The sequence below is a fragment of the Cnephaeus nilssonii genome (assembly GCF_951640355.1).
Source record: "Cnephaeus nilssonii genome assembly, chromosome: 16".
Lineage (NCBI taxonomy): Eukaryota > Metazoa > Chordata > Mammalia > Chiroptera > Vespertilionidae > Cnephaeus > Cnephaeus nilssonii.
In genome coordinates this window covers 23,931,427-23,952,958 of record NC_137087.1, presented here as the reverse complement: position 1 = coordinate 23,952,958, position 21,532 = coordinate 23,931,427, and the positions used below count along the sequence as shown (strand labels likewise).

The 21,532-nt window shown below is 38.5% G+C and overlaps 1 protein-coding gene across 3 annotated transcripts in view; it reads right to left on the bottom strand.

The window, feature by feature from the left end:
• Positions 1-5,158: 5,158 nt before the first annotated feature.
• CTNNA3 (catenin alpha 3) overlaps positions 5,159-21,532 on the bottom strand; it is a 1,396,025-nt gene continuing 1,379,651 nt past the window's right edge. For all 3 annotated transcript variants that reach the window (XM_079794118.1, XM_079794119.1, XM_079794120.1), the window contains one exon: positions 5,159-13,269. In XM_079794118.1, the coding sequence (XP_079650244.1) occupies positions 12,982-13,269 (288 nt within the window). In that variant the 3' untranslated portion in view covers positions 5,159-12,981. The remainder of the gene's footprint in view (positions 13,270-21,532) is intronic.

The window sequence follows — 21,532 nt, the reverse complement described above, 5'->3', positions numbered from 1 at the left end:
TGATTGTAAAACACATCATTATTTTGTTAATTGAGCTCTAGAATATCATCTCTATTTTTATGAATGAGGATTTTGAGATAGTGAGAAGTTTAGCAGGCTGGTGCTAGTAACGGTCGAGCCAGCATGCAATCTGGCAGGGTGATGCCAGAGCTCATGCTCAAGATGGCCATGAGGCCGTCTTGCCCACCCAGTGAGAATTCCACATCTGTGCTGCTTTTGCATTGCTGAAATGAGTCATCCAAGTAAGTCTCAAAGGGGATATGAAGAAACAGGATAAATATTGTGCCACTTGACCATAATAACTACTTGACAGGAACATATGAAATTGCCTTTATAGTAAAACTAGAGGCCCGGTGCACAAAATTCAAGCCCGGTCTGCATCCTCACGCAATCAGGGACCCCTCGGGTAGAGTCCCTAGGCTTGGCTGGTGATCAGGCCCTATTGGGGCTTTCCTTCCCCTGGCTGCCAGCAGCTGACCCCGCCCCCACCACTGCCACTGCTTGCCATCTGTGCGGCACTGTCCCCCTCCCCCTGCCACCGGTTGCCTCCCTCTGTAGGTGACAGGCCTGGGGTATGATCGCTTGGCTGGCCTGGGCCTCCCTCTGTGGAGTGATCGATCATGGGGCCCCAGATCGATCACCCTGCAGAGGGAGGTCCCACCTGTGCCGGGCCAGCTCAGCCAAGGGTTCAGCGAGCCTGAGGGGCGCGGCAAAGGATTAAAGAAAAGACAGACAGAGAATAAGCTGGGTCTAGGTGGATCTCCTGTGCCTGGCTGAGGCCACAGAGAGAGATCCAGACGGCAAGCTGGGCCTTTATTTTATAGCCAGAGGTAAACAAGGTAGTGGTCACCATAGTTACAATGTTCTTGTGAGTTTCATTTGTTTTGGCAGCACTTGCTGCACCTCCCACAGCCCATTTGCTACTTAGGAAGGATCTAGGGAGCATCATAAGGTCAAGCTTAATTATGATAAGAGGGCTTTGCCCTCTAATCTGGGACTTGTTTGTGGCTTTGCCAACAGGTCAGTCTGAGGCTTAACCCTATAGCCGCTCTCTACAGCACCCCTCTGTGGCTGCCAGCCTGGGCCGCCCTCTTTGGGGCAATCGATTGTGGGGATTGCGGGGCTTCGTGATCGATCACACAGCAGAGGGAAGCCCCACCCACCCGGCCAGGGCTCTGCAATCAATTGCGCGCAGAGGGTGGCCTGGGCCTCCCTCTTTGAGGCGATTGCGGAGCACCGGCCCCCCATTGATCGCCCTGCAGAGGGTGTCCTGGGTCTTCCTCTGCAGGGTGATCATGGGGTGATGGCAGGGCCCCCCGACCAATCGCATCGCACCCGCCTTGGCTGGCCTGGTGCCAGTGCATGTCATAGTGTGGTCGTCCAGAAGGTCATCCAGACAGTCATTCTGCTGTTCGGTCGTTCGGTCGATTTGCATGTTATCTTTTATTATTATAGATAAAGTATACTTTATTAAAATAATTATGAACATACTAAATTGTAGCATGCAAAATGTATCCAAAGTTGTAGAACCTAAGACTTATGATTGCTGTTGAGTGATCATGTCTCATATTCTCTGAATGCTTTACTTCATGGTCAGGAGTATATCAAAAGGAAATTTGGAGAAGCACTGAGAGATATAGGTGTCTCTTGTTTTTATCAAAGGGTAGGGTGAATACTATGCTAGTCTTTCTCATTCTCTAGATATTTGAAAATTGAGCTAAGTGACTTAGGGGTAGAGGGAGCTCTACTTTCTCTACCTCTTGTAAGCTGATTCTTCACAATGTCACTATGACCAAAGTTGATCAGAGGTTAATGTTTATACTAACAGACATAGGCCTGATCATATCATAAAGGAAACTGAAAATGTTCAGATATTTGGTTAAAAGGTTTCCATATGAACAGATGGTAAAAAATAAAAATAATTTCATTAAAGAGAGTAGAGACTAATTTCAGACTTCCTGGGCTCAGATTCCAGATCTGCCACTCACTGGTATGGTGACCATGGTTAAGTTATTTAAAATGCTCTTATCTGTAAAGTGGAAATAAGAATATCTACTGGGCAACAGTGAGTAGTCATTGCAATAATGCAACTAGAATGTTTAGCACAAAGCTAGGCACTTAGCAAATGCTCAATAAATATTTGTATTTAAATATTCATTCATAAGAATATGGTTATTTTTTAAAACAGTTGGTTATTCTTAATGTGATGGAGTGTAGTGGGCACTTAATCTCTCCTATACAATCAGTTGCTTAGGGTTAACAATCACTACTGTCTGTCTGATGCTTGCTGGTTTATTTTGAAAATGTGTTTTTAATCCTTCACCCAATAATTTCACAGAAGCAATTGTTTATATCATAAAGAGTATTACAACTGGATTTTGCTAATGGCTTACCTCACTCTGAATATCCTATGCGCCCTGCATTTCACTAATTAGTCATCTTATAACTCTGCTTGTATTGGAGAACTTGCTTCCTAGGAGACATCAATATTGTCCGGATTTACAAAGGAAAGCCGTAGACCTTATCCTGACATTGAGATCTTCTGTGATCTAACAGTCCCATCCTCGTCTTTCCGAACTCCTATCCTACCATGGCCATTCAGCACACTGCACTCCAGCCAGTCAACTCCTGCCTATGACATGCTCATTCCTACCTTCAAGCCTTCACTTGTGTCTTTTCCCCCAGAAGGTTATCTTTCTCCCATCTGCTAAGCCATACCCTCCTATTAGGACCTCTACACAAGCACCCCAGAAACTTGCATTGTTTCCTTGCCCCCAGGGTGAGATTGTCTTGAGCTGCATTTCAATTTCCCTTCCTCTGCTCTTTACTTTAATTAACTTCATAAGCTCAACTCTTGTTTCCAAAACATTCATACTTCTTTATATCACCCATAGCCCCTTTGCATAAAAAAGTCCCTCAAGAAATACTTTTGACTTTTGCATAAACAAACGACTGAAAATACCTGTTAGCATTTCCTCATCAGTGACTTTCATTGATGTAATCCACTGACGACAGTTAGGAAAACGTGGCAGGAAAAGTAAGGCGTTTTCAAGTTCTATTCCTGACATTGGTTACTCTCTATAAACTTTAGAATTACCATACTCTCAGAATTTCCAGTTAGATAATTTGGAGAGGGCCAGAATCACATTCATTCATTCATTTGGAAAAAAACTGTTTGAATATTCTCATTCTTTCCAAAAATATCAGTTGAGCTACTTCTGTGCCAGTCACTGTGCTAGGGATAGAGATACAAAAGTGAATACTTTTGAGCAATGATCATATAGATTACAGAGTGTAATGGAGCTAAGGAGAGCAAACATTTCTCTGGCATGGCGCCTGGTACAGCATTCAGGCCTTCCTAATTTAGCCTTCAGAGCAGGAAGCCTCAGTGACTGCCACACAGTGAACCAGGCCAGTGCCTGGGGGATGTTCTGAGCATTTACTGGAATGGTGGAGACCTCCCAGAACCCAGTGGAACCCCAGCCCCGTCACAGAGGCTTCCTCTCAAGTAAAATGAAGGGGAACAGCACATCTCTGTTAGTCCTCTGCCCACATCATCAAGGAGGAGGACAGCTCACGTTTGTCCCTTGGGTTTGACCTTAGTGGTGCTCCATTGACTGTTAGCAAATGGTTTCCTCCACTGTTATAAAAGGTGGTGGGTGGACTTCATCTGCACACCTAATAGTCTCTCACCACCAAGAACTAGAGGAAGTGGTAAGAGGCAGGGAAGCGGCGGGAGTGGAGATTCCTTCCACCTCCCTGAGGAGCTCAGAGTAGCAGATCCATGATCCTCAGGGACAAAGGGCAATTCTGGATAAACCTGGGTATGAGCCATTCTATCCACACCCCGCCCTTGCCTTCCCCCTTGGGTTTGACACTCCCCATCGTTTTCAAGAGAACTCCATTCTCTGGGTCCACACCTCAAGGGAGCTACCCCTTCTCTTTGAAAACGGGATTCAGACAGGACCGAAAGCCAGAGTTACTTGTCAACCATGGAGAGGGGCTTTTCCCTCTTAAGGTATTTGACACCAGGTGGCTGGAGTGTACATCCCTGCGTTACAGCTCCTGGATGGGATGTTGAATGGTGTTGCCCAGGAAATGTCAGGGCGTCAGCTCAGGCTCCAAACAGGAGCAGACTCTTCCTGCCAAGAGTGCTTTCAGTTCCACTTCCGCCCCAGACTAGCACTGTGAACAGATCAGGGCGGAGAGAACGCCAGAGCACATCCAGGCTCCTGGGGCCTGGGAGCGACTGACACAGAAAGGCAGCCCCACGCTGGCTTTTTTATGAACAAAGACACGCATGGCTGGTGTCTGGCAGAACTGCATGAGAGGAAGCACGGTGTTTCATAGGAATTAGATGGTAAAGACTATACTCTCAGAACTGCATTTTGAGAAAGCACAGAAACATACTGAGCTGCAGCAATAAGTGTTCTGAAGCAATAGGAGTCCTGAAGGGAGAAAATGATGCCTCAGAACAGACAGCAGCAGTGTGAACACCTTGGAAAAGGATCCCATGGGCTTCACACTGAAAAAGCATGGTCACCTACGTGGAGGTGAGGAAGCCACGGATGGGTGTTCAGAACTTCACAATAGTCAGATGAAGAAACATTGGTAGAGCCAATGATATTCCATGCTCACTATGGAGTGTATGTTCAGATAGCCTCAGCTATCTCATTATTTTCAATAACTCTTCATAAAGTTCAATGCTAAATAATAATTCTTCAAATGCATAGACATGACTGTTAAAGTCAGAGCTAATGCCCATATTGGACCCCAAAAATGTTCATTTAAACTAATTTAATTCTATCCGATGTGGTCCATGCTACCTGAACATGCAGTTGTTTTAAAAAGTACCCTCCCTGAATTGTAATATCTATCACTGAAGGAGTGTGGGAATGGGGATGAAGTGATACTGAGAAGCACATGGTTAGACTACTCAGCAATTCATTAACCTCCTTTTTTTTTTTTTTTGCTCCACCCAAGACACATACCACCAAAGATAATCACCAAATTCACAACCAATCCTTTCATTTTTATTGCTTTAACATACATGGCTTATCAGTTGAGCAAAGTATTAATAAACTACAGAGTGACATGACTTGGAATAAAATATTGTTTCAAATAACGGAACTTCAGAACAAAACCAGTGTTACATGTGTGAAATAAATCATGATTACAATGAAAAAAAAAATCTCATTAATTTGGTTAAACACAAAAGGCATGCAGAATCTCAAGGCGTATTTGGGCTTCTAAGTCAATGTCATGAGGGTACTAAAGAATTTTTTCTATTCCTGGATAAATAATTCATTTTTATTTTTTAAAATATATTTTATTGATTTTTACAGAGAGGAAGGGAGAGGGATAGAGAATTAGAAACATTGATGAGAAATATCAATTAGCCGCCTTCTGCACACCCCCTATTGGGGATAGAGCCCATAACCCAGGTACATGCCCTTGACCAGAATCAAACCTGGGACCCTTCAGTCCACGGGCCAATGCTCTATCCATTGAGCTAAACCAGTTAGGGCAATTAATTGGTGAAACTGACTTTAAGGGTAAATATGGACCAGAAAGATCCACAAGTGCTTTTGCCAACGTTTATCCATAGCCAAGACAAAGAACTGCTTTGAATTGGCTGTTATAGTCCTGGGCCCCACTAGTGCCTTCACTCCGTCCCGCTCCGCTGTCTGCACAGCAGATGCCATGTACAAAGCACGATAGTCTGAAGGTTTCAAATGCCACTCAGGTTCTCAGGATATTGCTACAATAAGCATGACTCTTATCAACTGCTTACTTTTCATCTCAGCCTTAAGTTTAAGTCTGTCTTCATCCTGAATTATAACATGCATCTTGGCTTCAGAAATGTCACAAAGTTTGTCAAAGTTGTGGCTTATAAAAGTACATCCAATAAAGTGATTTTGGATTTTAATTTTTGCCAAGTCACTATGGATCTAAAAACATAATCAAAATAGAAAGCAGGGGCATATGGAAATCTTCCGTTGGAATTTTCAATTCCTACTTAATCATCTAACTTGCCCAAGAAAATTCCGTTTGAAGTCCCAACTATTAGGTACTAAATTGGGCATAACACATTTCTACTTCTGTTTTCAGAGACTTGTTAGTCCTGGATGCAGAGGGAAACATCAAGCTGTCATTTAGGCCCGATGACATTTTCTTTGGAGGGACTGTACCACACAAGGAAAAACTTCAGAACCAGTTGGAAGCACGGCTTAACCCTGCAAGCCAGTTGCTGAAATTCTCATATTTATGTCCCCATGGGCACATTGTATACCAACACAAAGAATACAGAGCTACCATGGCATAATTTGGCAAGCAATGGCACACTAATGTCTACAGCATTTTTGAAGTTAATTTTATGTTGAAAGCCTCAGGAAGGAGGAAGGTTCTGTTTAGCAGCGAGCATGAACCAATACATCAGACTTGCCCCTTTGCTTTAAGAATAACCAGTCCAGTTCACACTTAGTGTTTGAAGCCCAGGCCAAGAACGCCTGTCAGTCTAAGTGAGACTCTCCGTGAAGGCCACAGAGAGGTTCAGATCATTCACAGAAATGGGAACCGGATATGACATGTCTGTGGCTGAACTGGGATTGTGTAGTACATGGCTGTTGGAATAGGGGGAAAAAAAAGTTATCTGCAGGCTTTTGAACTATTGATTTCATTATTGAGACAGGGCTTTAACATTTTTAAAGAGATGCTCCATGCCTTCAAGATACCCAGAATCAAAAAGTAAGCATTTGTCTTGAAAATGTGAAGAAAACTTTAGAATTTTAGAAAACATCTCCTTGGAAATGAAAACACAGACACCACTGTGTAAATACCATTTACGTGGCTTTTGTACACCCTACATTTAAGAGATTTTTAGGAATCGGAGCCTTTTTCAAAGAGAATTACCTTCTTTAGAGTTTCCCTTTCTTACAGCGGGAATGGGCACCATCATGATAGCCAGGTACATGAAAGTACCAACCCCAGTTTGGGGAACCCCAGTTTGAGGAAGGCAACTATCAGAAAGATCAGGAAGTAATTTAACTCCCCAGGCCTGGGATAGAGAAGCATAGCCAGCAATGTGGACAAGAAGAGTCTGGCTTCAGTTGGCTCCGGGAATAAGGCTCATGCAAACTTGAAGGACTGCATTTACCTGTAGTAAGGTACACACTGTAGTAAGGTACATACATTTGTCATCGCCACAAAGAAAGAAACAGTTACTTGCTATAGTTTGAGTCAGTTTGGAATACAAGGAAACTTGAGTGTATTTTGATAATTCTTGGCCAACACTCCTTTGAGATCTATAACTTTAAACACACAAACACACATTAGTAGTAAAAAAGGAAAGAGATGGTATCCATAAAATTTTTTCACCAATCCATAATAAAGATGGATTGCAACAGGCATTTTCATTGCATGTTTCTCCTCTATGGAATAAAAGTAATTTGGCAAGAGTTTTCATCTTACTTCAAATCACACAGATGAAATATTCACTCATATGTCTGATACCCTACATTCAGTTACTAAAATAATGCAGCAAATTTTATCTGCTTTGAATCATGTAGGTATGGTTTAATAATGTTTTTAAGTTTTGATTTTTGTGCTATTACATGGGAAGCCAGCCAGCCAGCATTTGAAATGTGTATCTTATTTTCAACTGAAAAATCCAATCTCATTTTTCCAGGAAGTCTACTTGATGTGCTGACCAAAAGCTCAGACTCTAGAGTGCAACAAACTCCATTTTAGAGCCAGTGAGTTTTTGAGCAAGATTCTCATTCTGTGTAAGCGTCGGTTTCTTTGTCTATGGAATGGAGCTAATAATGTTTATCCCATAGGGTTATTGAGAGAATGTATTAAGGTGAGAGCATTTAACACACAACTAGCAGAGGAGGGTTCGGATCACTGTTTTGTTATTGGTCTATCCTAAGAACCAAAGTAGTGCCTGGACATCATAGTTGTTCAACAAATATTTGTTAAATATATGAATGTGTGATTATCCCGCTTAGCTCTGACAATGGGAAAAATTTCACCCATTATCAGCTTAGAAAACTGGCTGAATTTCCATTTCTCATCTTTCAAACAATATTAATCATTCTTAGCTATTATATAGTTCAGCCTCCTGCCTCCTACATGACTTCACACAAACCACCAAAGACAAGGACCCTATCACATCCCTCTTCCTCAGGCGGAGGCTGCCTAGCCTTCATGGAACCAACACCCTTCCTTCCTAGGCTCTGCTTTGGCAACTACCTTTCTTACACCCTCCCTTACCTCTGTCACTTCCTTACCCACGTTTCTTTAGAAATGCTCGGTCTTGACTGCTTTTTCTCCAACGTGTCAAGTGAATTCTGAAATTCAATCCTTGTGTTTGTTCACATAAACCAATGGGGACTATTGGATGGCATAAGGCAGACTGCAGCCATGAGATATCCCAGGATCTACATAAGGTCAGCCCTACCAACCATCTGCTGCCTGGAGACAGGTTGCTTGTGAGGTTGGGTTCCATTTGGAAATGGTGTTCACAATTAGTATTAATTATCTTCTTTTGAAATGTTAAGTGATAGTCTCTATCCTGCTAGTTAGGAGAAATCATTAATGCTGTAAACTATTATTTCTTTTGCTATAATAGAAAATATTTTGTGTTCATGTGAATTGGTTAAAATGACAAAAATAATTTAAAAACTTAATTCTTCTTGCTCTCACTTAGATGTCTAGAATAGATAGTATTACAACCTTAATAAGGACATCTTTAGTTGCATACACTTGATTTTAATAACATCCATATTTTCTTTCCTAATAGACAAACAAGACAGGCCTATTGGATTTGGTAGTAACATGTAAAATACTAATACTAAAGATATTATAATTGTATGGACAGGGAATTATTACAAAAGAAATGCTATAGGGTTTTTATTAAATAAGTGTTGATTCCTGATATGTGATATATAAATATAAATTTCTCAAGTCGTAATATTTTCCTTATTTACTTAAAAATAATATAATAATGCAGTTTATAGTCTTTAAAACTATGTGCTCCTTAATTTTCTGATCAAGTCAAACATAAATACTTCTGTCTTTCTCAAACAAACAAAAAAAATGGCTATTTGATTCCTAAATATACAATAAGCAGGTTGGTTGGGAGAAAACAAGCGGACAAAAGAAATTATATTTCATTCAACTTGATATTCTGATGCCTGCTTTGCTGACCTAAAGAATTACTTAAAAATGATATTGAAACAACCTGGCAATTCTGCAACGAGTTCACCAGCGAATGATAAATATCACAGCAATAGTCTCAGATCTCATTCCACCCATTCTGCAGCTATTGTACAGGCATCTGTATCCATGGGAACCACAATCCCTAGCATGGAAGTGTGCATTTCACACCAAAAGGAATAAGAATATATTCTGGAATAGAAAAAAAGGAATGATGCTGCTGGGAATTAAAATTCATAATTTTAACTAGAACACTGTCAAAATTATTTATCAATTTGTAGGTAGCGTAGACACCTAAGGAGATGAGAGATACTTTTGGTGTATGGGCCAGGAGGGAAGGACATAAACTGGAGGTAATTGACTGGGATGAGCAGTCCTGTATCATTCTGGTGGAAAAGTATCAGCAGTTAATAGGAGGACACCTAGCACAGGGATGGGTGAGATGAAAGGACCACCTTGAAAGTGAAGGCCACTGAGGATATTGTCTCTGTTCTTAGGCAGTCTTTTCAGCCACTCCTTACTGAATTTGAGGAGCACTAATTATAGGATGTGAGGACCAAATTGGGCACTTCACTGTGTGGTCACTATCTTGCTGTGGTATGACTTAAAAACTGACTTCCTTTGAAGCCATTAAGTGTGCAAGAATGGGCCTTTCTGTGTAGCTGTGGTGGTGGACCTTACCCCTTAAACAGAAGTAATTTTATGGCAGGCATATATTTATATTGATACTAATAAATTAAGCAATGTGCAAAAGTCAGAAGGCACATTTAAGAATATTGTATTTTCTTATGGCTGAGAGAAAACTATAAATGTATAAGACAAACAGGAAGGGGATATATAACAAATTACTATAAAAACATATCAATTTTTTTCATGACCCATTTGAGTTATAACCCAGAAACTGTATTAGAAACAAATATTTTAATCCAATAATTTTCACTTGTGATGATTAAAAGGGAGAAATTCATATGACTCGCCTTTCCTGCTTGATGAAAACCTTCCAGTTTTTGTAATTAGAAGAATCTTTAGTGGATTATGATTTCTTGGGTATTTTCTAACTTATCATTCTGATTCCAGTCTAATGTTTGACAGCGATGCTGGTGGCTAACCAGGAGGAGACTGTCCTTGTAGGTAGTCTAAACCCTGTTCTCCTCCTCAAGTTTTTGTTTCCTCCATAAATTGATTTCACTAAAAGAAAGAAGTGAGCTTTGATTAACAGGATGAAGCACTGATCTGTGATGTGATTTGAAAAGGTGTATGGATGGGCCACCAAGGTGTCACTCTCATTCAAGTTTTCCCTTAAAGAAGAAGTGCTTAAATATAAATCTATCTAATACATTCACACATACTGGTTAGATTCATTTAACTATGCTTTGTAATGCAAAGGTTTGTTAATATTTTTGCTGCTCATTTTTCCTGTGTATTAGCACTTACATTATTAGCAGATTTGAATTGGACTAAATCTTGAAATGTTGCCCAACTGCAAAAATTCTCAGGTAAACAGATGCCTTTCTCAGCTCTATGCATCCTGTTCTTATTACACCTTTGATTACTACAGCAGGCTTTATTCCTGGGCTATTTTCCAAGTTCATTTTTTTTTCCCAAAATAAGTTTTAATTATAAGTTGTTTACTTTGAGCTAAGTCGGAAATCTATCTACTTTGAAGAAGAGGCCTTGCTCACATCTTATTTTGTGTGGAGTCAGTTTATTTTAAAGATACAGAGGATATCCGGTAATTGAATAATTTCAAGTTACTTCTGTTCTTTTGGAATCTAATGCCTCATTCTAACCTCCAACCTGAGGAAAGCTGAGGCAGGATCAAAGGGACATTAGATTTTCTAAATGGGACTGTTGTGATTCTTGAGCATGTGGTTTTAGGAACTAAGATGTGCACCTAGCAGTATGGTGATATCTTAAACATTTATTTTCTTAACTAAACTATAAATTTGCACTTCTATCTGAGAAAAGGATGTGTTATAGATGTCACTCTTGTAATGTTTACTCTTAGAGTAGAAAATGATGGTAACATTTCAACAAAAGAAACTCTATTTTCCTTCATTTATCAAGATAGTTCTAGAACATAGAATTATTTTTAATTTCTTAATTCCTTCCTGCACTGCCTTCTCTTTTAGGGAGTGGGTTCTGTCCAGAATAATTCCTGTAGGCCAGTGCATAGTTCAAGACAGGGAGGGGCTCAGTGCTGTTACCTCCTAGGAAGTTTATGTGCTGAGCCCAGGCAACTCAAAAGTTTAGAAAAATAAAATATTTCATTAGAATAAAAGTTATCACTTTCCCATAGTTAATATAACCTATTTAATAAATGCTTTTCCCATTTTTTTATTTTATTCAGACTAGTCATCCTAATATCAATTGGTGCTTAATGTTTGAATTTTACTTCATCAAACTTAAGATGATGTGGCTGTTGAAGTAATCTGTTAATGGCAATGTTTTACAAAATGTAGTTACAATTATAGTATCACATTAATCAAGTAGAACAGGGAACCCATGTTTAAAATTCTGTGAATGGTGGCTCTATGCATGAGAAAAAGTGGAACTGAAATTTAACTCCATCAGAGAGCAGAGGAGAAAGCATGAGAGAGACAAGCGATGCACTGGACTCTGAGACTATTATGAAGTTCATTACAAACTCAACTAGGGATGAGCACGATGATTGAGGCTGTGCACCGGGAGCACAGTTAAAAAATGACCCCAGTGACTTTTATTTAAAAGAATGTTATTAAAAATCACTCCAGCTACCTTGCCATGAACTCTACTTCATAGTTCAATGATACATTTTACACAGTTATATCTTACTCAATGTCAAAGGTTTTTCAAACTGGCCATTTCCTTTTAATTACAATTGCAAGCTGATACAAATGAAATTTTAGAGTCATGCAGAACTACTTAACACTTCTGTTGGCATAGTTCACTCAGGGATGTAGTTAGATGTCCCATTTCCCCAAGTGGGTAATAACTCTCCCTCCATGTACAAATTCTGATGGACTCACTTAAACCCAGCTCTCAACATGCAGAACTGCTAAACACAATGGGATCCAAGAAGGCACATTTGTGGAATCAAAATAATGGGATCCTAGAAGGCACATTGTGGAATCAAAACTCATTGTAACTTTTATAATGTTAATAAATTGCTTCATTAATAATCAATGCTGACCTTAAAAATCTAGGATGCAGCTTGACTGCTCGAGGTTGGTTAGTTTCTGATGGTTGTCACCCTAATCAGTTGACAGTAGACAGAGACATGTAGAGATGGATTTTTCCCCTAGAGCAAGGATCACACATCTCTGTCAGATCAGGCCAAGTAAGGAAGGTTTTAACGGGAAAATATTTTATGAGGTCTTTTGTTTTCATTGAAAACCAAGTCAAGAGCTCATGTCAGTTTTTAAATTTAAAAGTAAAAGGGTGAATGTAATCGAGCTATTACCGATGAATAAGACTCATTTGAATCTCCTATGTTCATTTGGTAGTGAATATCAGATATTCTCTGTGATGGGAAAAGCTGAATGGCACCTGAAGTTTTCATTCATTCAACAAACATATATTGATGACTTATTAGGCATACAGAGATGACAATAACATGGCCCCAAATATATGATGCTCATGTTGGTTCCACCTTCAGTGTTTTAAGTTACTTGTAGCTTAACCTCTAAAAGATAGTGAATTTACAGTATTAATCAAGTGTAAAATTAAAGCGGTGTGTGTAGCCAGGACTTTTTAATATAGACATGGAGTAAAATAGTGGTTTCAGTAGACCTGTCTTCCTCTAAATTCACTCATGACCTGCACTGGGTGGATTTTTTTCTTTGCGGAGCCTCGTCTGACAGCGGCACACGTTTCTTCTGGCTTCTCTCTTTTAATCAAGGGTTTTTTTGCAGGAGCCTTCATTCTCCACATCACAACTGGGTGCCGGGGCCCAGTAGGACTCTGAATTCGGATGATCTTGGTTGAGGCAATGTAAGACATTTTCACTGTTTGCACTACAGCATTCATTAGGTTTTTGGCTGCTTGGATTAGGGAGGTGACGCTGTCCAACTGTAGGAGGGAAAAGAAAGAAATACTAGTCAAGAGTTCAATCAGGACTCTAAGGAGATTTAATGTCATTGAAACTGAAATGCGTCACTTTATTTTTATACCAGAAATGAATGCGTCCATTCTATATGCAATTATCTACATCAATCTAGCCATCTATATTTGATCTTTTAAAATGACGTTAGATTTCTTTGTTGGCTTATAGTGAAATGGGTTCTATAAATTCTATATAATATTAAAGGTCCAGATGGTCATTGCTTTCCTTGTAATGTTTCTCCCTTTTGCAGGGGTGCTACTAGGCCCTTGTATTACAGACAATAGAGTTATATTACGTATAAGTAATTGTATAAGAACAACAACTAAAAATTCTTCCTCTCAGGGAATTGTTTATGATAAATATTATACACACGTACGAATGTATACATGCATGAATACCACTTGCTTTCATGAAGATTTCCCAAGTAATTTCACCTAAAAATTATCTACATTAAACACAGAACTTTTCAATGTATCATGCAATGAGTTAGTAAAGAAAGCCAAGGCTTTTCAGTCAAAGTTGGCTTTAAATTCCTAGCTTGCCATTTGGTAATTTGGACAAATCATTTAACCAGTTTCATCCTGGTTTCCTGAAATATTAAGTTGAAAAAAATGCTTATTAGATTTAAATATGTGTAAAGAACCTAGTGGGCTGACTGCTAAGTAATTATTTTTAAATCCTTAAAAATAATCCCCTTCTTGTGAAGATGGACAAAATCCCTTAATTATCAAGAAGCATTAATGACATTATTAAAAAAACCCTTTTCCCCACATGATTCCATTTTTAATTATTATGTTATCTGAGTTGTTCACAAATTAATCTTAGGGGGAAATGGTGTGGTACTCCTAGAATCTTGCAAAATACCTTACAGCTAAGCCAAGTTGGTTCATTTTTATACAACTAATGCCTCTTCCATAATTTCCATTTGACACGTTGTCATCCACAACCAACTAAGACCGAAAGATACGCCTTCACTATCGCCTCTCTGTGATGTGTGCTGTCAGGATTGAGACTCAGACACCTACTCTGTAGCTACTAAAATCCATCAGCAGCTGCCTGGTCTGAGTACTCTACCTTTGCAGCTTGCAGAGTCTCATCTCACGTACAGAATAAATGAGAGAAGGGAAGTAGTGAGTGAGGTTATGTGCCTGGGGCAGTGGTCTGGCTGGCTGCTTCCTAGGAAAAAAATTTAATTAGCTCCATTATATGCCAAGCCTGAAATTCTTGAAAAGGTAACAACAAAAAATTGGTAATTTGAAAGGTAGTGTTACTTGACAAGTACACATCTTTAAGTCTTTTTGTGTATTGAAGCCAGAAATGTAAAATCTGTTCATTGGCAGGATGACAAATGTTTGGCAAACATTAAACAGGATTTCATGAAGCATTCATATGTATTTCAGATGACACAGCTTCTAAATCTGTTCACAACTCAAAAGACACTGGACTTTGAAGAGAACAACACACATTGTCATTAACATTGCTCTATGTTAGACTGCAGGCTATAATCGGTACTTGAATAATTTTCATTAAAAACCTCCCAGAACCCATTCAGATTCTAAAGTTGTTTCCAATCTCACCATAGGAAAACAAAGTTTTTCCTAAATGATGAATTAGCATGAATAGTATTGAGGATACTTGGTAAATTTCTCAAACATGAAAATATTTGGTTTACCTGAGGGCTCTGTGTTAGCATAAAGCCTTCCGCAGAAGAAGGTCCTGCTGTTCAGGATGTCACCAGTGGCTGTGGCTTTCCCATACTAAAACATATATTCCCTAATCCTCTTCTTGACTCATTAACCTTTGCCATGTATAGACTGTATTTCCTTTTGATTTTTCTATATTAATGCTGTGCAAAAACCCGTAGTCTAGAGAGGATGTTTAAGCGCAATCTGTGCCTTGTCTTCTTTCCTCCCAGAATCAACAAAGCCCTGTCAGTTGTGATCCTTTATGCTGGCTTTTTACAAATGCATTTACTTTGAAATCCAAAATGGCCACAGTAAACCTTCTCTGGGTGACTCGAAAACCCACAGGACAAAGTATCCCCCTAGGTGAGCATGAAGACCGGTTTTGCAGACAGATTAGGACAATTGCCAGGAGAATATTGTTACTTCGTTTGGAAAGCTCGTAAGACATTCTAGGAGGCTCTTCAGGTCTAAGAGCTGTGTGTGTTAAGATGCCTGGCTGTCTGCTATTACCAACTCGCAGGCCACACAAGCAATGGGCTCAGGCAAGCCTGGCAAATGGCAGGGAATTTTGCTGGAGGCCCAAGCAGTGGGTCCTACCTACTCACAGCAAATAACCGCGTAATGTTGTGTCTGCAAGAAATCATGCATGTCCCTTTGTCCAGGTTTATTTCCATGAAAAACCCTTCACGGGGAGGATTCAACAAAATTATTTCTGTGAAATCAATAGTAAATCGGAGTAGGATAATGCATCATATTAGAGACTCTGTGTTAAATTATTGAACAAAGCTCTGAATTTCACAATTCAGTCAATTAACCTGTGCAAGACAAGAATGTTAATTTACTTGAAAGACCTGGTAGAGTAATCAGACTACAAAACCCAGGACCCCAATTTTTTTTTTTTTACCATTACAACTCATTTTCATCAACTGAAAATTTTTCTAGGCAAATGTAACTTGAAACGTTTACCATAGAAGGAGTCATTTTTCCTAATATCTGATGACATTCCTGTCTGATCCACGTGAAGTGTTCTTAATCAAGGTTTCAAATGAAAACGAAATTGGATTCCAAGGCTTTAAACCTCCTAAGGTTAATACATAAATATGCATGCGGGTACATATACGCAGCTTCCTATTTTCCCTCTCCCTATTCCATAAAGGGGCCAAAGTGTTAAGTAACTTTTCAAAGAGGATTTTGACCTAATTTAAAGGCTCGTATCCTAAATAAATCAGAGATCTGTTCTCCTACAGTAATGAATAGGAAGATAGCCACCCTTCCTATGTTGGTGACCTGTGCCTATTCATACAACACTGGTGTGGTTTCAAAATGCCTGAGCTTGCCGGTCTAGTAATGATACCGTAAGTTTCTCAGTATTGTCTATGTCCAAACATAAATAGGGAAGTTCTGCCTCTGTTATTGTTTTATTTTTATTTTGAGGATCTAAATGAATATAAAGTGATTATGTTCAGTAAGTTAGCTCTTACTGTAACTGCAAGATGTATTTGCAAACAATCCAAATTACAACCATCTAAATAGAGTCCTACTCAATATTATCTTTCTACAGGAAGCTTAGTTTATTTTATTGTGGTCTCGCTTCTGTAATATGTACTTTGTGGTTTCAGTTAAGCTATAGTGCAGTTTTGTCCAGTTTTAAACATGCTTTCAGACATAAGCTTCAGGCCTATTTAGAGAGATGTCTACAATCCTTTGGTACAGAAAAGGAGCGTAACAGCAATCAAAGGTATTTTCTGTTTCCTCATAAAATGCCAACTTCTTCTCCATGTGACTAATATACATAGACCATCTGTATCTTTTTACAAAATCCAACATTTAAATTTCTGTGATGTAAGCTTCCACAACTCTGACAAGCTAGAATGTTAAAATCCTATTGTAATGATCTTTTAAAAAGATATTTTAAAATTGATTTTTAGAAATTGAGAGGAAGGGAAAGGGACAGAGTGGGAGCATAACCTTGATCAACTGCTTCCTTCACGCCCCTTACCCGGGATGGAACCCGCAACCTGGGCATGTGTTCTGACCAGGAATCAAACTGGCAACCTTTTTATGCACAGGATGACACCCAACCAACTGAGCCACATTGGCCAGGGCCCTATTCTAATTATTGATAGCCAAGAGGAATACTGGGGAGAAAAGACATGCTAGTTTTTCCTTTTTTTATTTTCTAAGTTTCTCATCTATATTGTGTCAGAACAGCAGAATATTTTATACTGTACTACTCTAACACCCCATATTCCAGACACAAGACATTCATCAGAAATATGTTTGCATGATGAGGATACGTGTAAGTGAACTTCACTCCCATTGATGTGAATCTCATCTCCTTGCACCTGGGCTTTATCGAGGGAAAACATAGCTTCCCAACCCTGTGTGAACTGCCACGCCAGCTCCTGCTGCTGGGACTCCTGTGGAGACAGAAGTCTGATGTTGCCTGGAAAGATGTAGTTCCTGTCCTCTAATCTTCTGGGTAAACTGATGCCAAGTGTATCCCATGATATTCTTGTGAGTGTCCATGTTTATCCTAACTTAAAGATCTATCAGGGATCTTTTTATTGCACAGATGCAAGACTCAAAAGGCAAATATGTGGAGTGTGGCTCCAGCTATAAAAACAGCTTATACAAATTGTGTGCTTCCTATATGTTGGCACTGTTGATGTAAATGAACTCACAGTAACTCAGTGAGGTAAAGACTTCTGTTATCTCCATTTCGTAGATGAGGAAACAAAGGAACTAGAGTGCTTGGTAGCTTGCTCAAGGCAACACAGCTATTAAATGAAAGCTGGAATTTGAGTCAAGGAAGTTTGGGTCAAGTACTAGGCGCTCTTCTAACCCATTACATAGCCCTCCCTCAGTAATATGCCACGGCCAATGTGTATTTATTTTCAGATATTCAATAGTTGGAACAATTGTACTAACATTACCATAATATCTAAATTTTTTTAAAATTGACTACCCAATAAATGCTTTGGTAAGGTTTAGAATTTTTGTAATGCATACTGGTACAAAGAAAAATGAGGATATCATACTTGGCAAGGTATTTTGTCAAGATGGTGGTTTGATATTGTTTATATTCCATCATATTCTAAGTAGAAAGTTTTTTTACATCTTTATTATTGAAAGTATTACATTTGTCCCTGTTTTTCCCCCATTGACTTCTTCTAGCCCGCCCCTCACTCCTACCCCAGGCCTTCACCAACCTATTGTTTGTGTCCATGTGTTATGCATACAAGTTCTTTACTTGATCTCTTCCCACCCACCTACCCTCTCCCACCATTCCTCTGAGATTCTGCAGTTTGTTCATTAGATTCCACATAAGTGAGATCATGTGATACTTATCTTTCTCTAACTGGCTTATTTCACTCAGCATAATACTAGTGCTCTCCAGGTCCATCCATGCTGTTGCAAGTGGTAGTAGTTCTTTTTTTTATAACTGCATAGTATTCCATTGTGTAAACGTACCATAACTTTTTTATCTACTCATCTGCTGACGGGCACTTGCATTGGTTCCAAATCTTAGCTATTGTAAAATGTGCTGGTGTGAACATAGGGGTGCATATATTCTTTCTGATTGGTTGGTGTTTCAGGATTCTTAGGATATATTCCTTGAAGTGGGATCTGGGTCAAATGGGAGTTCCATTTTTAATTTTTTGAGGAAACTCCATGCTGTTCTCCACAGTGGCTACACCAGGCTGCATTCCCACTAGCAGTGCACGAGGGTTCCCTTTCTCCACACCACTCCTATACTTTGTGGATATGTTAATGATGGCCATTCTGACAGTTGTGAGATGGTACCTCAATGCTGATTTAATTTGCATCTCTCTGATGATCAGTGACTTTGAGCATTTTTTTTTTATATGTCTCTTGACCTTCTCTATGTCCACTTTGGAGAAGTGTATATTAGGTCCTTTGCCTATTTTTAAAATGGTTTGTCTTCCTTTTGTTAAGTTGTACGAGTTCCCTATATATTTTGAAAATTAACCCCTTATTGGATGAATCATTGGCAAATATGTTCTCCCATGCAGTGGGCTATCTTTTCATTTTGATACAGTCCCATTTATTTTCTCCTTAGTTTCCTTTGCCCTAGGAGATGTATCTGTAAACATTTTACTACCTATGGTTTCTTCTAGGATTTTTATGGCTTCAAATCTTACATTTAAGCCTTTTATCCATTTTGAGTTTATTCTTGTGTATGATGTAAGTTGATGGTCTAGTTTCATTTTTTTTGCATGTACCTGTCTAATTTTCCCAACATCGTTTATTGAAGAGACTCTTTGCTCCCTTATGCTCTTGCCTCATCAAATATTAATTTGCATTAATTAAGAGTAATTAAAAGCATAATGCCTTGGGTTAATTTCTGGGGTCTCTGTCCTGTTCCATTGATCTATATGCCTGTTCTTATGCCAGAACCAGGCTATTTTGCGTACAGTGGCTTTACAGTATAACTTGATATCTGGTATTGTGATCCCTCCAACTTTGTTCTTCTTTCTCAATATTGTTGGGGCTATTCATGGTCTTTTTTGGTTTCATATGAATGTGTGGAATATTTGTCTGTGAAATATGCTGTTGGTATTTTAATAGGGATTACATTGAGTAGTATGGCCATTTTAATGATAATTCTAACAATCCATGAACATAGTATATTCTTCCACTTGTTTATTTATATCTTCTGTCTCTTTTTTCAATGTCCTGTAGTTTTCTGAGTACAGGTCTTTTGCCTCCTTAGTGTGGGGCATGCAGGAGGCAGCTCATCAATGATACTCTCATCATTAATGTTTCTCTTTCCCTTCCTCTCTGAAATCAATAAAAAAAATATTTTTTAAAAATGGGTGTTAGATTTTGTCAAATGCTTTTTTTGTTTCTATTGATATGATCATGTGATTTTTTTTTTTTGTCTTTCAATTTGTTTATGTGAGTATCATGTTTATTGATTTGTGAATATTGTACCAGCCTTGCATCTCTGGAATAAATCCCACTTGTTCATGGTTGTATGATCTTTTTAATATATTGTTGGATCTAATTTGCTAATTTTTTTTAATTTTTTTTTTTTTTAGGATTTTAGCATCTGTGTTCATCAGGGATCCTGGCCTGTAATTCTCTTCATTGTGTCTTTATCTGGTTTTGGTATTAGGGTTATGCTGTCCTCGCCTCATAAAAGAACTTGGAAGTGTTCCTTCCTCTTGGATTTTTGGAATTGTTTGAGAGGGATAGGTATTAGTTCTTTAAATGTTTGGTAAAACTCCCTGTGAAGCAGTCAGGACCAGGGCTTTTGTTTGCTGCTTCAATCTTATCAGTTGTTACTGGCCTACTCTGATTTTCTTGATTCAGTTTTGGAAGATTGTTATCTTTCTACAAATTTGTCCCATTTCATTCATATACTTGTTCTTATAATCCTTTTTATTTCTGTGGTATTGTTACTTCACCACTTTCACTTCTGATTTTATTTATTTGGGTTCTCTGCTTCTTGATGGGTCTGGTTAAAGGTTCATCAATCTTATCTTTTCAAAGAACCAGCTCTTATTTTCATTGATTTTTTTCTATTGTTTTTATATTTATGTCATTTATTTTTGCTCTGATCTTTATTATTTCCCTCCTTCTACTTACTCTGGGATTTTCTTATTCTCTTTATACTTATTTAGGTTGTAGGGTTAAATAGTTTATTATTAATTGTTCTTATATTTTGAGATAGGCCTGTAGTGCTATGAACTTCCCTGTCAGGACTGCTTTCACTGTGTCCCATAGATTTGGTGTTGTTGTGTGTTCATTTTAATTTGTCTCCAGGACATTTGATTTCTTTCTTGATTTCATTGGTAACCTATTCATTGTTTAATAACATGCTATTTAGCCTCCATGTTTTTGAGTATTTTTACTATAGGTGATTTCTAATTTTATGCCATTGGGATCCGAGAATATTAAGCTGCTTTTCTGTGATTACTAATGATGTTGAATGTTTACAGTACTTAATGAACATTCACATATCATTTTTAAAAGTTTAAAAAATTTTGCCTCATTTTTAGACTATCATCTTCTACAAATCCTTTACTAGGATGTATGTGTGTGTGTATAATATTTCTACAAGCCTGTAATTTTTCTTTTCTTAACCGAATCTTTCAGAAAGTACACGTTCTTAAAGTACAATTTATCAATTTTTTTCCTTTATAATATTTGGCTACAACAAGTTTACCAAGATTTTCTTGATGTTTGAAGATTTAGATTTATGTTTAAAGTCATGGGTAACTTTGTATCGATTTTTGTTTATACAGTGATACATAGTACATTTTTTCATATAGATAACTAATTCAAGCATCATTTGGTGAAAATGCTTTTCTTTTCCTTTTAAATTACCTTGGAACTGGTGTGAAAATTAAATTGACCATATATGTGTGGATCTATTTCTGGGCTTTCAATTCTGTTCCATTTCTATGCTTGCTTTTGTGCCAGTAACATACTATCTTGAATATTATAGTTTTCTATTAAGTTTTTAAATAAAATAGCCTGGCTGGCATGGCACAGTAGTTGGGCATCAACCTGT